Source organism: Canis lupus, chromosome 20 (assembly GCF_003254725.2).
Source record: "Canis lupus dingo isolate Sandy chromosome 20, ASM325472v2, whole genome shotgun sequence".
NCBI classification, from domain to species: domain Eukaryota; kingdom Metazoa; phylum Chordata; class Mammalia; order Carnivora; family Canidae; genus Canis; species Canis lupus.
Window position 1 is genome coordinate 53266719 of NC_064262.1, and position 20382 is coordinate 53287100.

General features: G+C 51.2%; 2 protein-coding genes across 2 annotated transcripts in view; both read left to right on the top strand.

Annotated features, from left to right (window-relative positions):
* The window catches only part of HNRNPM (heterogeneous nuclear ribonucleoprotein M), a 277045-nt gene that overhangs the window by 213370 nt on the left and 43293 nt on the right, over window positions 1–20382 (top strand). The window lies entirely within an intron of this gene.
* On the top strand, window positions 5816–19713 carry MARCHF2 (membrane associated ring-CH-type finger 2). The gene is made up of 5 exons (XM_025457282.3): window positions 5816–5972; window positions 9330–9557; window positions 15205–15400; window positions 16920–17129; window positions 19121–19713. The coding sequence occupies exons 2-5, from the start codon at window positions 9382–9384 to the stop codon at window positions 19277–19279; spliced, it is 741 nt and encodes a 246-aa protein (XP_025313067.1). The 5' UTR covers window positions 5816–5972; window positions 9330–9381; the 3' UTR covers window positions 19280–19713.

Below are 20382 nucleotides of genomic sequence, written 5' to 3' on the forward strand. Positions count from 1 at the left end.
CTGTAGCTGTCAGGACACCTGGCACCCAGATCTTGGTTTTTAAATATTGTTCCCCATTAAAACCGGGGCTCCTTGGAGAAATGGTTGCTTCCAGAGCTGGGACAGGTAAAAATACAAGAAAAAGCCACCTTGGAACATTTTGTGGGGCTAGCACATACAGAAAAATCATTATTTGGCAACCATTATCTGATAAAAGGCAGGCCTGGCTAACCCCTCCATGCCACTCCCTTCTCCCTGCCTCGATTGAGGATGTGATACCTGGAACTGCAGCAGCCATCTCGCCACCATGAGAAAAGGCCAAGAGACTCTCAGAGTCATTGTTTGATCAAACCAGTGCCAGCAGCCAGCCTCCTCTAGTATTCTCATAAGTAAAAACAAAACCCTATTTGTCTGAAATAACAACAACAAAATTAAAAAAAATTGATCCAGTCAAGTGTCATCAATGGATAATATATGTAGTGGTTGAAGGTTTATTGAGGAACCAGATATTTAATTAATTTCAAAATATTTTCCCATAAAGCACTATTGACAAGTGTAACATACTCTCTCAGGCTGGAGACCTGGCACGCATCATTTTAAACAGGCTGGTCTAGGGAGTGATGGAAGAAATCAGCATTCTCTGCTTCCCGACATAGGCACCGAGAACACTTTATTGCTTCTGCAGTTCCCGTTCCAAACACATAAATCCTGACAAAACATTAGAGACACACAAATTGAGGAACTTTCCACAAAATAACTAGCTCATGCTCTTCCAAAGTATCAAGGTCATGAAAGACGAGTAAAGATTAAATAAATATTGCAGCATACATGACACTGGGAATAGAAAAATATACAAAGGGAACATCTGTGAGGCTCAGTGGTAGAGCATCTGCCTTTGGGTCAGGTCATGACCCCAGGGTCCCGGGATCAAGTCCCACATTGGGCTCCCCGCAGGGAGCCTTCTTCTCCCTCTGCCTGTGTCTCTGCCTCTCTCTCTCTGTGTCTCTCAGGAATAAATAAAATCTTTAAAATACATATAAATAAATACATATAAATAAATAATTTTTATAAAATATTTTACAAATCTATAAAAAATATATATAGTTTGTATATATATATATATATATATATATATATACACACACACACACAAAGTGTGTTCTGGAATGAATGCTGGAGCTTTAAAGGACTTTATTGGAAACTTTAAGATTTAGGAATTACATGGTAATATTGGATCAATATTTACCTGTGGATTTTGAAGGTGGTACTGTGAATATGTGGAAGAGAATGCTTATATTTGAGAAATAAACACTGAAAAAAAAAAGAAAGAAAAAGAAGTATACACTAAAGGGGCACCTGGCTGGCTCAGTTGGCAGAGCATGCAACTCTTGATTTCGCAGGTGTGAGTTCAAGCCCCACATTGGGCGTATGAGAATACTAAAAAAATAAGCTCAAGAAAAAGGAAAATTAGAAAAAAAATAGGGACGCCTGGGGGCTCAGCTGTTGAACGTCTGCCTTAGGCTCAGAGTGTGATCCCCAGACCCGGGATCGAGTCCTGCATCGGGCTCCCCATGGGGAGCCTGCTTCTCCCTCTGCCTGTGTCTCTGCCTCTCTCTGTGTGTCTTTGATGAATAAATAAATCTTTACAAAATAAATAAATAAAGGATTCAGGGTACCTGGCTGGCTCAGTCCATATAGGGTTTGCGACTCTTGGTCTTAGGGTTGTGAACTCGAGCCCTACACTGGGTGTGGACCCTACTTAAAATAAAGATTAAAAATTTTTTCAAAGATTTTATTTATTCATAAGAGACACAGAGAGAGGCAGAGACACAGGCAGAGGGAGAAGCAGGCTCTCTGCAGGGAGTCTGATGTGGGACTTGATCCTGAACCTGGGATCATGCCCTGAGCTGAAGGCAGATGCTTAACTGCTGAGCCACCCAGGCATCCCAGATTAAAGTTTATTTTTATTTTTTAAAAGATTTTATTTATTCATGAGAGATACAGGGTGGGGGGCAAAGACACAGGCAGAGGGAGAAGCAGGCTCTATGTAGGGAGCCCGATGTGGGACTCAATACCGGGATCCCAGGATCAAGCCCTGGACCGAAGGGAGGCACTAAACTGCTGAGCCACCCAGGGGTCCCCCCAAATTTTTAAAATAAAAATAAAAATAAAGGGTTTAGGAATGTTAATAACTGGGGAATCTGGGCACAGGGTCTATGACAGCTCTGTGTGTCACTTCTGCAACTTTTATGTAAATTTGACATTTTTAAAAAAGCAAACCCTGTCCAATGTGGGGCTTGAACTCACGACCCCGAGATCAAGAGTGACATGGTCTACCAACTGAGTCAGCCAAGTGCCCCAACATTATTTTAAGATAAGAATTTTAAAAAATATTTTATGTATGTATTTATTTGAGAGGGAGACAGGATAGAGACAGAGAACGCAAGCAGGGAAGGGAGGGAGAATCAGGCTCCCTATTGAGCAGGGAGCCTCATGCAAGGCTTGATCCCAGGACTCTCGGATCCCAACCTGATCCAGAGGCAGACGCTTAACTGACTGATCCACCCAGGGGCCCCAAAGATAAGAATTTTTAAAACCTTGGTAAATGGATTTTTTTTAAGATTTTATTTTTTTACATAATCTCTATATCCAATATAGGTCTTGAACTTACAACCCTGAGATCAAGATTCTCATGCTCTACCGACTGATCCAGCCAGGGGTCCCCAGCCCCCCGTAAATGGATTTAAATGTTTGATGTGTTTTGATCTACTGCAATCCTTGTCCTTACTGAAGGGCAAATTATCCCACTTGTGGCAGTGAGAGCTTCTCCTTGACTTCCACTGACACTACCTTACTGGGTAATGTCTTTGATAACGCCTGTGCTTTCCGGTACATCAGACTGTGCCAGGTTCATCCTGTACATTTCCTGCCCCAGACTCAGAATCAGCTATTTCCCCAATGTTCCTTGGTTCATTCAATCAGAAATGATATTTAGAGACTATGATCTGGGCTTAAGGAGCGCTGATTGCAACAAAATCAGTCTTTGTTTCAGATCTTTTCAGTGGACAGGGCTAGGAAATCTTTACTTTTTATAAAAATATATTGTGATGCTCCTCATTCAAACTCAAGGCTACGGGGTTTTTATTAACATAATCAACCTTATATCTGTACCTCCTTCACTCCCTCTGGAAATCCCTGTCCTTGACATCAATGTAAGTACTTCCTTGCTTTTGCTTTATCCCATATGAAATATGCAACAGGCTCACAATCACCACGCAACGTCACCATCAACACTATAATAGTGGTATATTGAGTCAAATTGTTGTGTTTTAAAGTCCCTAGGTGGCTGGGCAGCCCGGGTGGCTCAGTGGTTTAGCGCCGCCTTCAGCCCAGGGCATGATCCTGGAGACCTGGGATCGAGTCCCACATCGGGCTCCCTGCGTGGAGCCTGCTTCTCCCTCTGCCTGTTGTCTCTGCCTCTCTCTTTCTGTTCTCTCATGAATAAATAAAATCTTTAAAAATAAATAAGGTCCCTAGGTGTTCATCTCTTTATTGTTACCAACCGAATACAGAAGTTCCTTTGTTTTATTTTCATTTTTAGAGCTACCTTTACATTTTAATTTTTGTTTTATGATTATATATGATATTTACATGGTTGTAAAGCCAAATATATAAAAAATGTGTTTTTCAAATATTTTATTTGTTTATTCATGAGAGACACATAGAGAGAGGCAGAGACGCAGGCAGAGAGAAGCAGGCTCCTTGCAGGGAGCCCGATGTGGGACTCGATCCCAGGGCTCCAGGATCATGCCCTGGGCCGAAGGCAGGCACTCAACCACTGAGCCACCCAGGCGTCCCACAAAGTGTGTTTTATTATTTTATTTTTTTAAAGATTATTTATTTATTTATTTATTTATTTATTTATTTATTTATTTATTTATTCATAGAGACACAGAGAGAGAATGAGAGGCAGAGACAGAGGGAGAAGCAGGCTCCATGCAGAGAGCCTGACATGGGACTTGATCCAGGGTCTCCAGGATCATGCCTTGAGCTGCAGGCAGCGCTAAACCGCTGCGCCACCGGGGCTGCCCTTTATTTTATTTTTTAAAAAGATTTTATTTATTTATTCACGAGAGACACACACAGAGAGAAGCAGAGACACAGTCAGAGGGAGAAACAGGCTCCACGCAGGAAGCCCGACATGGGATTCAACTCCTGGTCCCCAGGATCATGCCCTGGGCTGAAGGTGGTGCTACCCAGCTGAGCCACCCGGGCTGCCCCCAAAGTGTGTTTTAAAAAGGCTAACTTGGGGGCACCTGGATGGCCCAGTGGTTGAGCATCTGCCTTTGGCTCAGGTCGTGATCCCAGGGTCCTGGGATCGAGTTCCGCATCAGGTTCCTCACAGGGAACCTGCTTCTCCCTCTGCCTGTGTCTCTGCCTCTCTGTGTCTCTTATGAATAAATAAACCTTCAAAGATGCCTGGGTGGCTTAGTGGTTGAGCGTCTGTCCTTGACCCAGGGCATGATCCCAGGATCCGGGATCGATTCCCACATCGGGGGCCTGGCAGGGAGCTGCTTCTTCCTCTGCTTATGTCTCTGCTTTTCTCTGTGTCTGTCATGAATAAATAAATAGAAATCTTTGAAAAAATAAAAAATAAAAGTCTGTCTTGTATCTCTCTCCCCTTCTTCCTATTTCTTTCCTCTAACCTTTTAAACAATCTTATTTCTCTTTTCTTTTTTTAAAAAAATATTTATTTATTCACAAGAGACGCACAGAGAGAAGCAGAGGGAGAAGCAGGCTCCACGCAGGAAGGCTGTCGCTGGGCTCGACCCCTGGTCTCCAGGATCTCGCCCCCGGCCGAAGGCAGTGCTAAACCTCTGAGCCACCCGGGCTGCCCATGCTTTCTCTTTTCACTTTTGAAAAATAAAGTTAGTACAACACAACAGAATGTAACCGAGGTAATCAAACTGCTCTATATATTCCATAAAGGCACGGCAGGAGGGGAGAGGAGTACTAAGGCACCTCTCCATCCTACCTCAGGATCTTTGCATGTGCCTGAATTCTCTGCCTGGGATTCTTCTCCCCTCTTTTCTCTTCATTCACTTCTGCTCTTAGTTATCAACTCATTTGCTTCTTCCTGGAGGAAGTATTTTTGGACTTTCCAAATTATACCACGATGTGCCCCCCCTCTCACTTGCTACAATTTATTACTTTTGTAATTAATAATTAATTACACAATTGCTTAACTCCCTAAATAAAGATCCACGAAGGCAACAATATTTGTCTCACCCAACCTGGTGTCTCCAGAGCCTGGGACAGTGCCTGGCTCATAGCAGGCCCTCTTATTGATGTTTATTACACCTGGTGAATGAAACTGTTACATGAATAAGTGAATGATGAATAAATGACATTGGCTTTAGGCTCTTCCATGGCCCCCTAACCTCTCTAGGCTGCTGTTTTCCCTCTGTAAAGTGTGCTCATGCGGTTCCTCTCTCTCCCCCTCCCAGGATTAAGGAGAAGCCTAAGGGAGGTGATGCACACTTGTAAATCCTTTTGCGGGTGTCACGTTCAAAGCTGTAACGGTTTTATTTAGGAGCTAGCGCTGGTCGCCGGCAGGTGGCGCCGCCAACCCCGCTCGTGTCCCCCGCCGGGATGGGGCGGGGTCAGGGCTGGGGGTTGAGCCGGGGCTGGGGGCGGAGCCAGGACGCGGCGGGGGCGGAGCCAGCAGCTGCGGCGCCGCGGGGCCTGTGCGGCCCAGGACGTCCCCGTCGCCTCTGGCCCCGCCTCCCAGGGCGGGACGTGCGCGGGGATTGGCTGGCGTGGGCGAGAGGCGGTTGCCATTGGGCCGTGGCCCCGTCGGCTCGGCGGGCGGTGTCCGGACGCAGGTGCCGGCCGGAGCGGAGCTGGCGGCGCTGACGGGACCGGCCGGGCCGGGACCGGGGCCGGGGCTAGCGGAGGGGCCTGCGCGGCCGCCCGGCCCGGCCGCGGGTCAGGTAGGCACAGGCGGGCGGGCGGGGTGCGGGGGAGCGGGTCCGCGGGCCGGCCCCGGGTTCGAGGCCCGCGCCCGGCTCCCCGGCGGGACGGTCAGCCTCAGACCCTCGGCCTCAGCCTGCCCCGGAGCGAGGGCATCGCACTTCCCGTCTTGAGGCCGGCGGGAGGCTCCCGAGGCCCCGCACATAGTAGGTGCCTCTCCGAGCCTCGCTTTCCCCGTCTGTGAAACCGGGTCACCCCGGCGCCAGCGTAGGTGGGCTCGTTGGGACAATTCAGAAGGCGGCGGACGGGGAAAGACCCCCGCACACAGTAGGCTGTCATCCTCCTTCCCGGTGCAGCTCTGCCCGGAACATAGGACCCATTACAATGACCCCAGGCACCGTCTGCAGAGGACTTGCTCAGCCGAGTGCCTGGCTGTTAGCGGGTGCTCCAGAATTTATAGGATTAGCTCATTTAATCCTCTAGGGACCATAATAGGTGGAGGTACTAGAAATGTTCCCTGTTGTGCGGATGAAGAAATTGAGGCTCAGAGAAGTCTCTTCCCTTGGGGCCATACAGCCAAGGAGAGCAGAGCGGGGCTCTAACCTGGCCCCCTCCAATGCAGGGCCATGCAAGGACTGAAGGACACACAGGTGAGTGTGTGTCTCTCTCTGGTGAGTGGAGAGGAATGAATGCATTTCACAGGCTCCGCATTTCTTCTAAAAACAATGGCATTTACTGAGCACTTACTGGGTGCCGGGCACCAAACTCTCCAGCAGCTCTGTAAGTTGATGATCGTAGTCCTAAGAAGAGCTAGTTTTCACTGACTTCCTAATAATTATAGGTGAATGAGGTGGGTATTGTTATGGCCTCCATTTTACAGACGAGAAAACTGAGGCCCGGAGAGTGAAGCAGTTTGCCCAGATCCCACACCATTAGGGCCCTCTGACTCCTCTTTGTTTAGTTTCTTGCCTTGAGGAAAAGGGGACTGGGCAGGTTGCATTGGCCCAGGAAGGGGGGCGGGGGGGGGGGTTAGATAAGGACAAGCTTTGCTGGAAGAAGTGAGTCTGGAGGTTCTTTCTCAAGAAGCCCTTCAGCAGACACAGTCCACCAGCTCCATCAACTTATTTGACAAAAGAGAAGGACGAGGCCCAGAGATGCAAAGTGGCTTGTCCCAGGACACACAGAATCAGTGACAGAGTCAAGACTTAAAAGAACCCAGGTCTTTTGAGTCCCAGACCCAGTCACTGGACTACTGTTCCTTCTTAGCTGTGTGATCTTGAGCAAGTAGCTGCCCCTCTCGGAGCCCCAGTCTCCCTACCTGTCAGACGAGGGTAATTATTGGACGTATGTCATAGATTTGTTGTGAGGACTCCGTGATATCTAGTCCCCCAGGCACTGGGCCAAGTTTGCTTGAGGCATTGGCTCACCCTCCCAGCCCAGCAGCCCCAGAACTGAGTCTGGCCTTGAGTTTGGCCCCTTCCAAGCCCAGGCCTCTGTGGTTTGCACAAACCTCTAGCCTCTAGACCTCTCTGATTCCCACCACGGGCCCTGGCCGACCAAGGTATGGGAGTCAGGAGGGTTCTTCCCCCCACCCCTTGCTCTTACACAGAGTTGGAGCTGAGAGATTAATGTGGCAACTCTGTGCCCAACACAGGGCAGGTGCCAGGGACAGTGGAGTACATGTCCCACCCGGTCCCTCCTTCCCAGAGCTCACTGAAGGGGAAGTAATAACAGCTCTCCAGGGAGGGGCACATACCATGAGCGCAGTAATGTGGACACCAGTGGTACTTTGGCCGGGGTGACCAGAGAAGACCTCTCCAGGGAGGTGATCTTTGAAGGGGACACTTACAGCAACTGTTTAGAGTTCAGTGCACTTCTCAGTACCCAGCGTGTGGTGGGTCCTTAATGAGCTGTAGCTGCTGTCTTAGTCCTGGTGATTTTCAGGCCTTGCATCATCAGATCTGAGGAGTCCCCGACCCCTCCCCTAGTAACAGAAATGGCAAAACTCAATACACAGGAGCTGTGATGATTTTTACAGTGCTCGATTACTTGCAGGAATGTTAAGGCTGATGCTTAGAGGGGTGGGAAGAATGGATTCCCTTCTGTGCATTCTCTTGGAGAGTCCAGAGGCTTCCTTGTTGACCTTCCTTGTTGAGCCGGAAGTTCTGGTTGTAGGCACTCGGGAGGGACAGCAGCATATACAACCCCCGACACTGCCCTGAGGATGTTATCTGGGCCATGCAGTCTTCCTCTCTGCTCCTTCTGCCTCTGGGTTGATATTTGCATATCTGGCTGGCCGAGGCCCAACTCTGGAGGCTCAGAAGGGCACAGTGGGCCAGGAGGAGGGCTTCTGGCTCAGCTGTTCCGGGGGTGCTGATCTATTGGCAGGTGGCTTTGGTGCAAATGAGTTAGTCAATCACTTAGGCTGGCTTTTCCCTGGCTCTCTTGGGGCTCAGCTTTGGCTGGCAGGGGTTGGGCAAAAAGCTGACTAGGGGGTGTGACTTGGCCTGAGTATTTGTGGTGTCTCTGGACCACAGCTCCTAGCGACAGAGGCCTGGGGATAAGACGAGTTCAGCCCAGGGGCCCTAAGCACCAGGTTTCCTGTATTGCCTGTTACTTCCAGGAAATTCTCAGGGGAAACACACAAAGTCTCACTGGCTCCTTCTGGGATGGGGCTGAAAGCTGCCAAAGACTCCTTTGGCGAGGCGGACCCTAGGATGGGGGAAAAATACTGCTGAAGCCCCCCGACCTGGAGCAGACTTGAGATGGCTGCCTAAGTCTTCAGCCGTCTGCTACTGCTTCTCCTTGAGGACCCAGGCCTGGCTTGGAGCAGCTGCTCAAGGAGGAGTCCTCCCCAGCCTCAGCCATTTTCCTGATGGCCTGAGGTGACAAGGAGGTATCAGGTGATGCCCCATCCTGGTCTGTTTGGCCAGGTTTCTAGCTCAGTTCTGTCTGAATCAAAGGCAGGTTCACATGTTCAGCCCCAGAAATCCAGCCCACGGAGAACAAGCGTCTATGTGGCTGGCGGGCATGGTTCTAGCCCAGGGAAGCCCCAAGCACAGGGCCTGCCACACAGCAGGCACTCAGTAACTGTTTGGGCCCCTTACCGTGTCTAGAGAGGTGATGTTGGGGGTGGCCTACAAGCCTTGAGGGCTGGACCTCACTGACCTCTCTCAGGAGCGTTAGAGATAATATAACCAAGCCCCTACTATGCAACAGCCCTGGGCTGAGTTCCAGGTGACATCTCATTGAATCCCCCACAGTCCCCTACAGAGCCCCATTTTACAGACTGGGCAACCAAGTCTCAGCTGGATTGAAACCCCGGTGGGTGTTTGGCTCGATAATCTTGCCTTTAATCCCTGCTGGTCTCTCCCCAGGCTCCTGGGACCATGGGCCTCAGGCCCTGAGGACACTGGGCTCCTTGTGGCCATGACGACGGGTGACTGCTGTCACCTCCCTGGCTCCCTGTGTGACTGCTCTGGCAGCCCCGCCTTCTCCAAGGTTGTGGAGGCCACTGGCCTCGGGCCACCCCAGTACGTGGCACAGGTGACTTCAAGGGATGGCCGGCTCCTCTCAACTGTCATCCGAGCCTTGGACACGTCAAGGTGAGTGGCAACCAAGCAGGTGTCTTTGCCTTCGCTCACTTTAGTCTCGGGGCCAAGTGATTGGTCAGCAATCCAATCATCTAGAGGGACCAGGTGGGCAAATAAACCCGAGAAAGGAGCCCTGATCATACCTGCCGGGCAGAAACAGAGGCCCTGCTGGTCAGGTCTGGTTCTTCAGGAAAGCGGAAATTCCAGATTGATAGGTGAAATCTGAAGATTAGGTGTTGGGCAGTAGCTCATATTTTGGAGAGGCATTATAAGGAAGTGGTTTGTAGTGCAGGCTGTGGATTCACAGCCCCTGGGCTCAAATCCTGCCTCTGTGACCTGTGACAAGTTACTTTACCCTCGTCTCTCAGAGATGGGGACACCTTCCTCATTACACTGTTCTGAGAGTACCTTGCCTTAATCCACATATGGTCTGCCCTCGGGTTTGCCACCCTATGTGCATTTTTTTTTTAAGATTTTATTTATTTATTCATGAGAGACACAGAGAGTCAGAGACACAGGCAGAGGGAGAAGCAGGCTCCATGCAGGGAGCCTGATGTGGGACTTGATCCTGGGACTCCAGGATCACGCCCTGAGCCAAAGGCAGATGCTCAACTGCTGAGCCACCCAGGCGTCCCTCACCCTATGTGCATTTGATAAAATATTTAAGACCTGGTGTCAGCCATCCAGATGCTGCCCTTGCCTGGTTTGCCAATTTATCAGTTCTTTCTTTCTTTTTCTTTCTTTCTTTCTTTCTTTCTTTCTTTCTTTCTTTCTTTCTTTCTTTCTTTCTTTCTTTCTCTTTCTTTCTTTCTTTCTTTCTTTCTTTCTTTCTTTCTTTCTTTCTTTCTTCATTCATTCAAGATTTTATTTATTTATTCATGAGAGACACAGAGAGAGAGGCAGAGACATAGGCAGAGAGATAAGCAGGTGCCCTTCAGGGATCCCGGATGTGATCACGACCTGAGCCAAAGGCAGATGTTAACCACTGAACCACCAAGGTGCCCTATTTGTCATTGTTTTCAAGGAAAAGAGTTTTGTTTTAAAAATTTTATTTGTTTGAGAGAGAGAGAGAGAGCATACAGAGGGAGAGGGAGAAGCAGGCTCCCCACTGAGCAGGGAGCCTGATGCGGGGCTCAATCCCAGGACTCTGGGATCATGACCTAAACCGAAGGCAGACACTTAACTGACTGAGTCCCCCAGGCGCTCAAGGAAAGGAATTTTAAGTAAACCGCATGCAAATTTGCATTAACTTTAACTCTTTTTTTTTTTTTTTTTCCATTTTAACTGATTTAGATTTAAAACAGCCACCAGCTTGGCTAAGGGAACAAAACTCTTAAGTGATACCCTTTTCTTTTTAGTTTTTTAAGTTTTCCACATTGTCATTCGGTTTATTTACTCAGATTTAATTTATAAGTTTTTTCCAGTTTTTTTTTTTTATTGTGGCAAGAGATATATATATTTATATATATATATATATATAACATAAAATGTGCCACTGTAAAACTTTATAAGTGTACAGTTAGTTCAGTGGTGCTCTCACACTGTGTGCAAACCTCCCCCTTTCTCTAGAACTTTCTCTTCTCTCCAAACTGAACATCTGTCCCCAGAAAGAGGGACACCCCACCCCCTCCCCCAGCCTCTCTGTCCGTGTGGACAGGCCTCCCTGGGGGAGCTCATAGAAGTGCAGTCGCTTACCATTATCACTATTCATCCATGTTGTAGCGTATGTCAGAACGAATTCATAAGCTTTTCATACAAACACCAAAAGAAGCAGATGGGAAGCCTTGCAGCGCTTTGGAGGGAGCTCACTGCCATTCACCCTCCAAATCTTTGCTGGGTGTCACTTCCTGCAGGAAGCCTTGCTCAAGGCCAGATGATAGGAGAATCTCCTGGGCTTCCTCCAGGGTGTTGGTTTCTATGCCCGCATCTCCACCAGCCCCCTTGAAGGCAGGACAGAGTCCATGCTGGGAAGGCCAGGTTGGGAGCGAGGGGACATTTGGTGGGGTCGGGGGCCTGGGAAGCAGCTGACCAAAGATGGGGTCTCCCTACATGGGGTTCCTGAGGGTCACTGTGGGAGCCGACCCCACTTTTTTTTGTAAAGATTTTATTTATTCATGAGAGATACAGAGAGAGAGAGAGAGAGAGAGGCAGAGACACAGACAGAGGGAGAAACAGGCTCCATGCAGGGAGCCCGATGTGGGACTCGATCCCTGGACCCCGGGATCACACCTTGAGCCAAAGGCAGATGCTCAACCGCTGAGCCACCCAGGCGTCCCAGAGCTGACCGCACTTTGCCTCAGTCTCCCTCCTGACGTGGAGGAACCAAGGCCCAGAGGGGGGCGGACACCTGCCAGGGTCCCTGAACATTGCTGATGCTTGAAACCAGAGCTCCTGCTTGGGTTAGAAGGGGAGAAGCTCATTTAGTCCCACCAGCCTGTCTTGCCATCCCCAGAGGGAGCAGAGGGTCCCTTTGTGACCTTGATGTGGTCAGGACAGCCATGCCCATGAGACCATAGCCCTCTTGATCTGCCCCTTGGCTTCTTTGTTCATGGCTTCTCCCCTCTGATTTTTTTTTTTTAAAGATTTATTTATTTATGATAGACAGGGAGAGAGAGAGGCAGAGACACAGGAGGAGGGAGAAGCAGGCTCCACGCCGGGAGCCCGACGTGGGACTCGATCCCGGGACTCCAGGATCATGCCCTGGGCCAAAGGCAGGCGCCAAACCACTGGGCCACCCAGGGATCCCCTGATTTTTTTTTTTAAATTCACCTCTTTTTTTTTTTAAATTTTATTTATTTATTAATGAGAGACACACACGGAGAAGGAGAGAGAGAGAGACAGACAGAGACACAGGCAGAGGGAGAAGCAGGCACCATGCAGGGTGCCTGATGTGGGACTCAATCCAGGGTCTCCAGGACCACGCCTCAGGCTGTAGGCGGCGCTAAACCGCTGCACCACTGGGGCTGCCCTGATTTTTTTTTTTAATTAAAGATTTTTATTTATTTATTCATGAGAGGGATCCCTGGGTGGCGCAGCAGTTTGGCGCCTGCCTTTGGCCCAGGGTGCGATCCTGGAGACCTGGGATTGAATCCCACATCGGGCTCCCGGTACATGGAGCCTGCTTCTCCCTCTGCCTGTGTCTCTGCCTCTCTCTCTCTCTCTGTGTGACTATCATAAATAAATAAAAATCAAAAAAAAATTTATTCATGAGAGACACACAGAGAGAGAGGGAGAGACACAGGCAGAGAGAAGCAGACTCCATGCAGGGAGCCCAATGTGGGAACCGATCTTGGGACTCTAGGATTACACCCTGAGCCAAAGGCAGACGCTCAACTGCTGAGCCACCCAGGCGTGGCTCAACCCTCTACCCAAGGTGGGCTCAAACTCATGACTCCGATATCAAGAGTCACAGGCTCCACTGAATGAGCCACCCAGGTACCCCTCCCCTCTGATTTTTTTTTTTTTAATTTTTATTTATTTACTTATGATAGTCACAGAGAGAGAGAGAGGCAGAGACACAGGCAGAGGGAGAAGCAGGCTCCATGCACCGGGAGCCCGACGTGGGATTCGATCCTGGGTCTCCAGGATCGCGCCCTGGGCCAAAGGCAGGCGCTAAACCGCTGCGCCACCCAGGGATCCCTCCCCTCTGATTTTTGATATAGCTCGTCCCAAACCTGCCCAGGCTGAGGACCAGGGCAGAGCCACCCTCCCAGAGAGAAGGCTGCTGTTTGTCCAGAGGGTTCTCATCCTCTTGAGCCTTTGGCGTTCTGCCCACCAGGTGATGAACGAGCCCAGGCCCTTCTCAAAGCTTCCCAGAGCATTGCTGCACCCCCGGCCCTTCCTCGTGGCCTTCCCCTGCTGCCTCTTTCACCTGGCTTCTTTCTGCTTCCTGGTTCACACTCTCCCTTCTCTCTGCCCTTGAAGTGTGCCCTGGGCAGCCGCCCTGAGGATCCCCCACCCCCTAGCCCATTTCCTCCTCCTCTGTGTCATTTGTGTTACTTTCCTGCCAGGATTTCATGAGCGAGGCCCACTGCTCTTGTCCTGCCATGTGGAACAGGCAGTGTAGCATAGCCACTCAGGGGACATGGGCCCTGGAGCAAGATGTCCTGGGCTCACATCCCAGCTTCACAGGCTACTAGCTATGTGAGTTCACACAAATGGGGTCCCCCACCCCTTGGTGCCTCAGTTTCTCCATCTGTAAAAGGAGAGCAAAATAGCACCTTCTTCACAGGTTCCGTGTGAGAATAACAGATTCTGTGCTGCACTCAGAATAGTGCATGGTCCACAGTAAGTGCTCAGTAAGAAATCAGGTTTGCTTTTGTTTTGTTTACTCTCAAGTAGGTTTCCCTGGGACAGGCCCCAGACTGACATGGGTCTTCCTCAAGGTTCTCATCCCTTGCACTTCCTGGGATCGGCTTTCAGAGCAGGGATTCCTTTCCTGTTAACTCTGGGCAGGGGCAGTGTGGGATCAGGGTGGAGCCGGGTGCAGCCTTTTGACATCCCAGGGGCCAGCAGCATCCCCGGCACAGGATTGAGGAGAAAGTAGCCATGAGGGATCCGCTCATGGTTTTGGCTTCAAAGCAGCCAGGCTCTGCCCCACAGCAGGGGACACCGAGGAGAGGACAGAGAACCGTTTCAGAAGGGAAATTGGTGTTATCTGGGAAACGGCCCTCCTGCTCCACCTCCTTCGTGTGTTCCTGCAGTCTATTCTCTGGGCAGAAATGTCTGGAAAACAATGACTCATCTGCTGGACAGCCTCTGCACCCACCAAGGCCACACCTCTCACAGCCCTGAGCTGCCCCAGGAAGGACCTGGTATCCCCAGAGATCAGGCTGGGGCTGAGACTTCCCTGAAGTGGCTTCCTGTGGATGCTTGTTGTGTCTGTCTTCTGAGCCTAACTAGAACACAGGAGCAGGGGACCTACTCTCCCTGGATGCACAGGCTTCTCAGGTAGCATGGCCTTCAGGTGTGGCTAGATCCAGAGCCTTTGATATGTCCTTGAGAATTTGTCTTTCCCTGTTGCTTGGCCCTGCTTTCCTCTGTTTGGCACCATTCACAGACTCCATGTGGGGACCAGACTGCTGCTAGCAGCTCCAGACTTACATCAGCCTTGCTGACTATAGTTCTTGTTCTGGAGTTTAGGAGCAAACAAACAGGAAAAAAAAAAAAAAAAAAAAGAGAGAGAGAGAGAGAGAATTTCAGGAATTAATTCCCAGGTACTCTGATTGCTTCACACATGCCTTTCCCTGAATCAGTCCCAGTTACCAGGGGTGGGTGGTGTTCGGTCCGGCCTGAGGTCATCAGGGCTGCTGAGAGTGCTGCTCCAGGCCTCGGGGACCAAGAGTTGAGAGTGGGTTGGTTGCTCAGGACAATGAGGGGAGTATTGCAGGAAAGGGAGGCGTGGATGCTGGATGGGTGGCGGGTATAAGAGATGCTCGCCTGGGCCTCAAAGATGTGCCACAGGAACCCTGGGGAGAAGGCATGTTGCTCTACTTTTGGGAATTTGGGAAAGCTTTACAAAGGAAAGGATGTTTGGAGCTGGGCATTGAAGGATGAGTAGGGGTCTGCCAAGTGGCAGCCTAGGGGCAGCGCAGAGCTTATGAAGCGGGCACAGGCAGGAGGCTGGATGGTCGTTCATGTGCCCTATCTCTGTGTCTAGCGACGGTCCTTTCTGTCGGATCTGCCATGAGGGAGCAAATGGGGAGAGCTTGCTTTCTCCATGTGGCTGCACGGGCACACTGGGTGCCGTGCACCAGAGCTGTCTGGAGAGGTGGCTTTCCTCATCCAACACCAGCTACTGTGAGCTGTGCCACACGGAGTTTGCAGTGGAGAAGCGGCCCCGGCCCCTCACAGAGGTATGCTTGGGAGCCTGGGCTTGGAGTGGGCGGAGGGGAGGCAGGCTGGGGCTGGAGGCGGAGTTTGTACTCTCTAGGGCAGACCTCCTGCTTCCCCCCATGGAAGATTCTGCTGATGGGGCTGGGGACCCACACCTGACAGACCTGGTGCCCCCTCCCTGTTTGGTCACCCCTGAAGCCGAGACCTGAAAAACGAGGAGCTGGCAATGCCAAGGGCCCCAACCTGGGGAAGAGCACAATAAGTGCAAAGGCCCTGAGGCCAGGAAGAGTTTGGTGTTCTTGATGAAGCCTGGGTGGCTGGGGTGGAGCGAGTTACAGGAGAAGAGGGTGGCCCAGAGGAGGCGGTGGCAGCTGTTCTGGGCTTTGTGGGCTGTGCCCAGGAGCTTAGACTTTAGTCTGAGCATGATGGGTCAGGACTGAGATGAGCATTCCCAGGCGTGGTGGCTACCACACTGCTCCCCGAGCACTGCTGGCAGCATGGATGCCCTCCAGACTCCCCCAGGCTTGGCTTCAAAGGGGCCAGCCAAGTGCTCCCCAGTGATGTCGCTGAGTGGAGAGGTGGGCAAGCTTCTGGAAAGGCCCCTGTCCTGCCTGGAGCCTGGGCTTTTTTTTTTTTTTTAAGATTTTATTTATTTATTCATGAGAATACACAGAGAGGAGAGAGAGAGGGGCAGAGACACAGGCAGAGGGAGAAGCAGGCTCCATACAGGGAGCCTGACTTGGGAATCGATCCTGGGTCTCAGGATCACGCCCTGGGCTGAAGGCGGCGCCAAACCGCTGAGCCACCAGGGCTGCCCTGGAGCCTGGGCTTTTAGGAGAACAGTAGGTGGGAGAGGCAGCCCCTGCCTGCACCCCTCACCCTCCAGCTGTGTGGGCCTCCCCCGCTGCTGTACCTTGTCCGACCACATGCACCCATATCAGGGCCCCACATATGCTGTTCTGCAGCGTGGGGTGCAGCCTTCCCTGTTCTTCACGTGGCTGCTTCTGCTCATTCGGTTCAGGTCACTGTCACCTGCCCAGCGAGGCCATCCCCTCCCTGACCATCCACCCCATTTCATCCCTCTTGCCCTAGCATGGGAGCTCTGGGAGGGCAGGGACCCGTCTGTTCCTTTCTGCCCATTTCTCTTGCCCCTTCGTCTGTGGTGGGCAGCGTAACACAGCAGCCACGGACCCACAGGCCCTGCGGCAAGACCCCCTGGGTTCCAGTTCTGACTCTGCAGATGACTAGTTGTGTGAGTTTGCACAAATGAGTCAGTCTGTGCCCTCGGTTTCCCCCATCTGTACAATGGGGGCACTTAGTGGGGCCTGTGAGCTCATTGTAGGCTCAATAAGTATATGAAGGAAGGAAAGGACAGAGGGGGTGGCTGGCAGGAGGCTGGTCCTGCAGGGCCCGCCAATCAAGATGGGCATCTGTGGATGGAGGCGCCAGGCCTGGTGGTTCTACACCCCATCCCCAGGCCCCGGGCTCATGGGAGGGAGGTATGAAGCCCACCTCAGCAGTTCCTCCCCCACCCTGCAGTGGCTGAAGGACCCGGGGCCTCGGACAGAGAAGCGGACGCTGTGCTGTGACATGGTATGCTTCCTGTTCATCACGCCACTGGCTGCCATCTCGGGCTGGCTGTGCCTGCGCGGGGCCCAGGACCACCTTCGGCTCCACAGCCGGCTTGAGGCTGTGGGGCTCATCGCACTCACCATTGCCCTGTTCACCATCTACGTCCTCTGGACGCTGGTGAGTGGCTGCCAGCTGGAGGCATCTGGGGGTCTCTGGTTCAGAGCAGGCAGGCCAGGGGTTTGGGCAAAGGCTTGGGGGCCTCCCTGCCTGCCTCTGCCTCTGCCCGGGTGGAAGCAATTCTCGGCATCTCATGGAGCTCCGGATTCTGAGCCCAACCAGGGTCCAGGGAAACTGTCAGTCAGGTGTGAGCCTTGGCTCCCAGGATACGAGGGTACCTGTTGGCGGAGTTGAGTGTAGAGTCTGTCTGCCATCCACAAGCCCAGCAAGACCAGCTGGGGTCAGGGAGAGGGAGGGTGGGAGGGCGGGAGGAAGAGAAAGAGACGAGAAGACTGGGAGAGAAGGAGCAGGAGGATGAGAGAGGCAGACAGGAAGCTGAAGAGATGGAGAGGGAAGGCCTCTGGGATTGACTGGGGCCCAACTGGCAGGTGTGGTTCAGGCTTCTGGCAGCCATTGGAACCCTCGCCCAGAGAGGAGCACCCCCAGCCTCACCTCTTAGGTATAATCCTTGTTGTCTAGGTAAGAGAATGTTCTCTCCTCAAAAAGTATTGGCATCCACTAGTGTTTTTTTTCTTTAATGCAAACAGCATAAAACCATAGGTACTGCTTCGTAGTCTGTTTGCTTTCACTCTGCTAATGTCCTTTAAAGAAAAAGGCAGCCACCCAACAGTCATTCATGGTCTGGATATACCATATTTATTTAACTAATCCCTTTTGATGGGCACTGGGATTCTTTCCAATGTGGCTTTTCTTCTCCTTCCTTCCTTCCTTTCTTCCTTTTTTTTTTTTTTCCTGTTACAAACAGTGCTTTGAGTACCACCTGTGCAAATGCTTCTTGGAACGTGTTTGATCACAGACTATGAACCATTGACATTGGTTAAAAAAATTTTTTTTTAAGGATATTATTTATTCATGACAGAGAGGCAGAGACATAGGCAAAAGGAGAAGCAGGCTCCCTGTGGGGAGCCTGATGTGGGACTTGATCCCAGGACTCCGGGGTCATGCCCTGAGCCAAAAGCAGATGCTCAACTGCTGAGCCCCCCAGGCGTTCCCCCCACCCCGCCACAAAATTGTTTTTATAGAGTTTATTAGGGCAGTTTCAGGCTCAGAGCAAAATTGAACAGAAAATAAAGAGAGCTCTCAGGATATCCTCCCCATACCCAGCCTCCTCCTTTAGCAACGTGGCACAAGAGGGGCACCTTTGTTACAATAGACATTTTACATTGACACATTATTATCATCCCAAGCCCCTGGTTTACACTGGGGTCCACACTTGGTGCTGTACGTTCTAGGGGGTTTGGACAGATAGATAATGAACGTATTATGGTGTCACACAGAGTAGTTCCACTGCCCTAAGAATCCTCTGTGCTCTGTTCATCCCTGCCTCCCCCCAATCCCTGGCACCAGTGATCCTTGTATTGTTTGTCTTCATAGTTTCATCTTTACAGCATGTCAGGGAGTTGGAACCCTACAGTTTGTAGCCTTTCAGCCTGGGTCCTTTCACTTAGTAACACGCATTGGATGTCCTTCCATGTCTTTTCATGGCTGGAGAGCTCATTTCTTTTTTAGTGACAAGTACTATTCCCTTGTCTGGATGTCCCACAGTTTATCTGTCCACTCACCTACTGAAGGACATCTTCGTGGTGGCTTCTGAGTTTTGGCAAGTCTCTAGCCTACTGACAGTGAATCCCTTCCAAGAGGCTGTAGCATTTCAGTCCCATCCTGATAGAAACAGAAAGGGAGCTCCTTGCTCCCTGCTGCAGACTCCTTCACTCTGCAGGGTCCCGAGTGCTGGTGGGCAGCTTTCCTGGGAGAGTGAATGGGTGTATGTACATGGTCTGTGTGAGAAATGTCTGAACACCCTCTGCTTCTGGAGGCATGAGCCTGGCCCGGGTTTGGGCCACAACAGGTGCCACATGGGCTCAGGTTCCCTCCTGAGGGGGTAGAGACCAGCCGGCTAGTCTTCCCACCCACCCCATGCTGCCCTGCAGGTCTCCTTCCGCTACCACTGCCAGCTGTACTCCGAGTGGAGAAGGACCAACCAGAAAGTACGCCTGAAGATCCGGGATGCAGATGGCTCTGAGGGCACCCAGCACTCCTCCCTGGCAGCTGGACTCCTGAAGAAGGTGGCAGAGGAGACCCCCGTGTGAAGGCCAGCCCAGCAAGGCCAGAGGCACCTGGCGACGCCCTGGTATTTGGAAGGACAAAACTGCCCGACCCTTCCTGCACGGCCAGATGCTTTTTAGGCAAAGAGACACCAAGCGGAGCTGATTCTGTGATTCCCATGTGAAGATATTTTCCACTTGTTTTGCACACTGTTGTACACGAGGACAGATGGATATGGTCCTGAGCTTTGGACAGAGCAGGCACCCTGATCTCATTCTGAGGTCCACCCGGCCCCTGGGGGCCAGCAGCCACGGCCATAGGTGAACCAGGGCGCCCATGGGGCTGGGAGGTTCTGCAAGCTTCTTGTGCTTCTCTGCACCTGGCAGGCTCGCTTTCCTGGCACCCTTGACTTTATAAAGTTGCACTGCGTTTCAAAAACCCACCCCGAATGAATAAAAGGAGCCCTTGCTGGACCAAACGGACTTGTTAGTTACATTTCTGAACCGAGGCCTCAGAGTGAGGCGCCTGAGACCTGACGGGAGTCAAGTTAAAAAAAACAAAACAAAACAACAACCACCCAACCCTCAGCTGGTTTTGAGGGACCTGTGGCACAAGACAGGAAGAAGCAAAGCCCGAGTTTTCGAGCAAAGAGCAGGTAGCAGGGCAATATAATAAACGATTTCAAGTAAACACACGAAAGAAGAACGGTTTCCATTTACTTTGCACCTGGAGTGGGCCAGCTAGCCTGCTGGGCCCTCCGCCCTCCTAATCACTAATGTCCCTCCTTATTCAGGATTACCTAGTTCTGAGCCTTCACAGGTGTCCTCCCTCTGTCCATCCTCAGTCACAGGAAGGGCTTGTTAGCTCCATTTTACAGAGGAGACTGAGGCTCAGAACAGGGAAGCCTTTGTCTCTAGGAAGCAGAGTTTTGGGTTGACCCCCCAATCCACATGGCCTCAGTACTGAGCTCTGTCCCCTTCCAGGAGGCCTCAGGAAAAGAAGCAGAATATGGTCATGCTAGCAACAGCATCTATTTCTTGAGCTCCTTCTGAGCTTAGTGCATGTGAGGGTCCCCTGCACTGGGCCACAGTCACTACTCAGAGCAGATCCAAAAGAGGGGCTCTGGGGTTCTCTTGTTAATCCCGTT

Coding starts and splice junctions, on each gene's coding strand:
- MARCHF2 (XM_025457282.3), top strand. CDS start 9,382: ATGACGACGGGTGACTGCTGTCACCTCCCTGGCTCCCTGTGTGACTGC. Junction 15,401..16,919: donor GGCCCCGGCCCCTCACAGAG/GTATGCTTGGGA, acceptor CCCACCCTGCAG/TGGCTGAAGGACCCGGGGCC. Junction 17,130..19,120: donor TCTACGTCCTCTGGACGCTG/GTGAGTGGCTGC, acceptor GCTGCCCTGCAG/GTCTCCTTCCGCTACCACTG.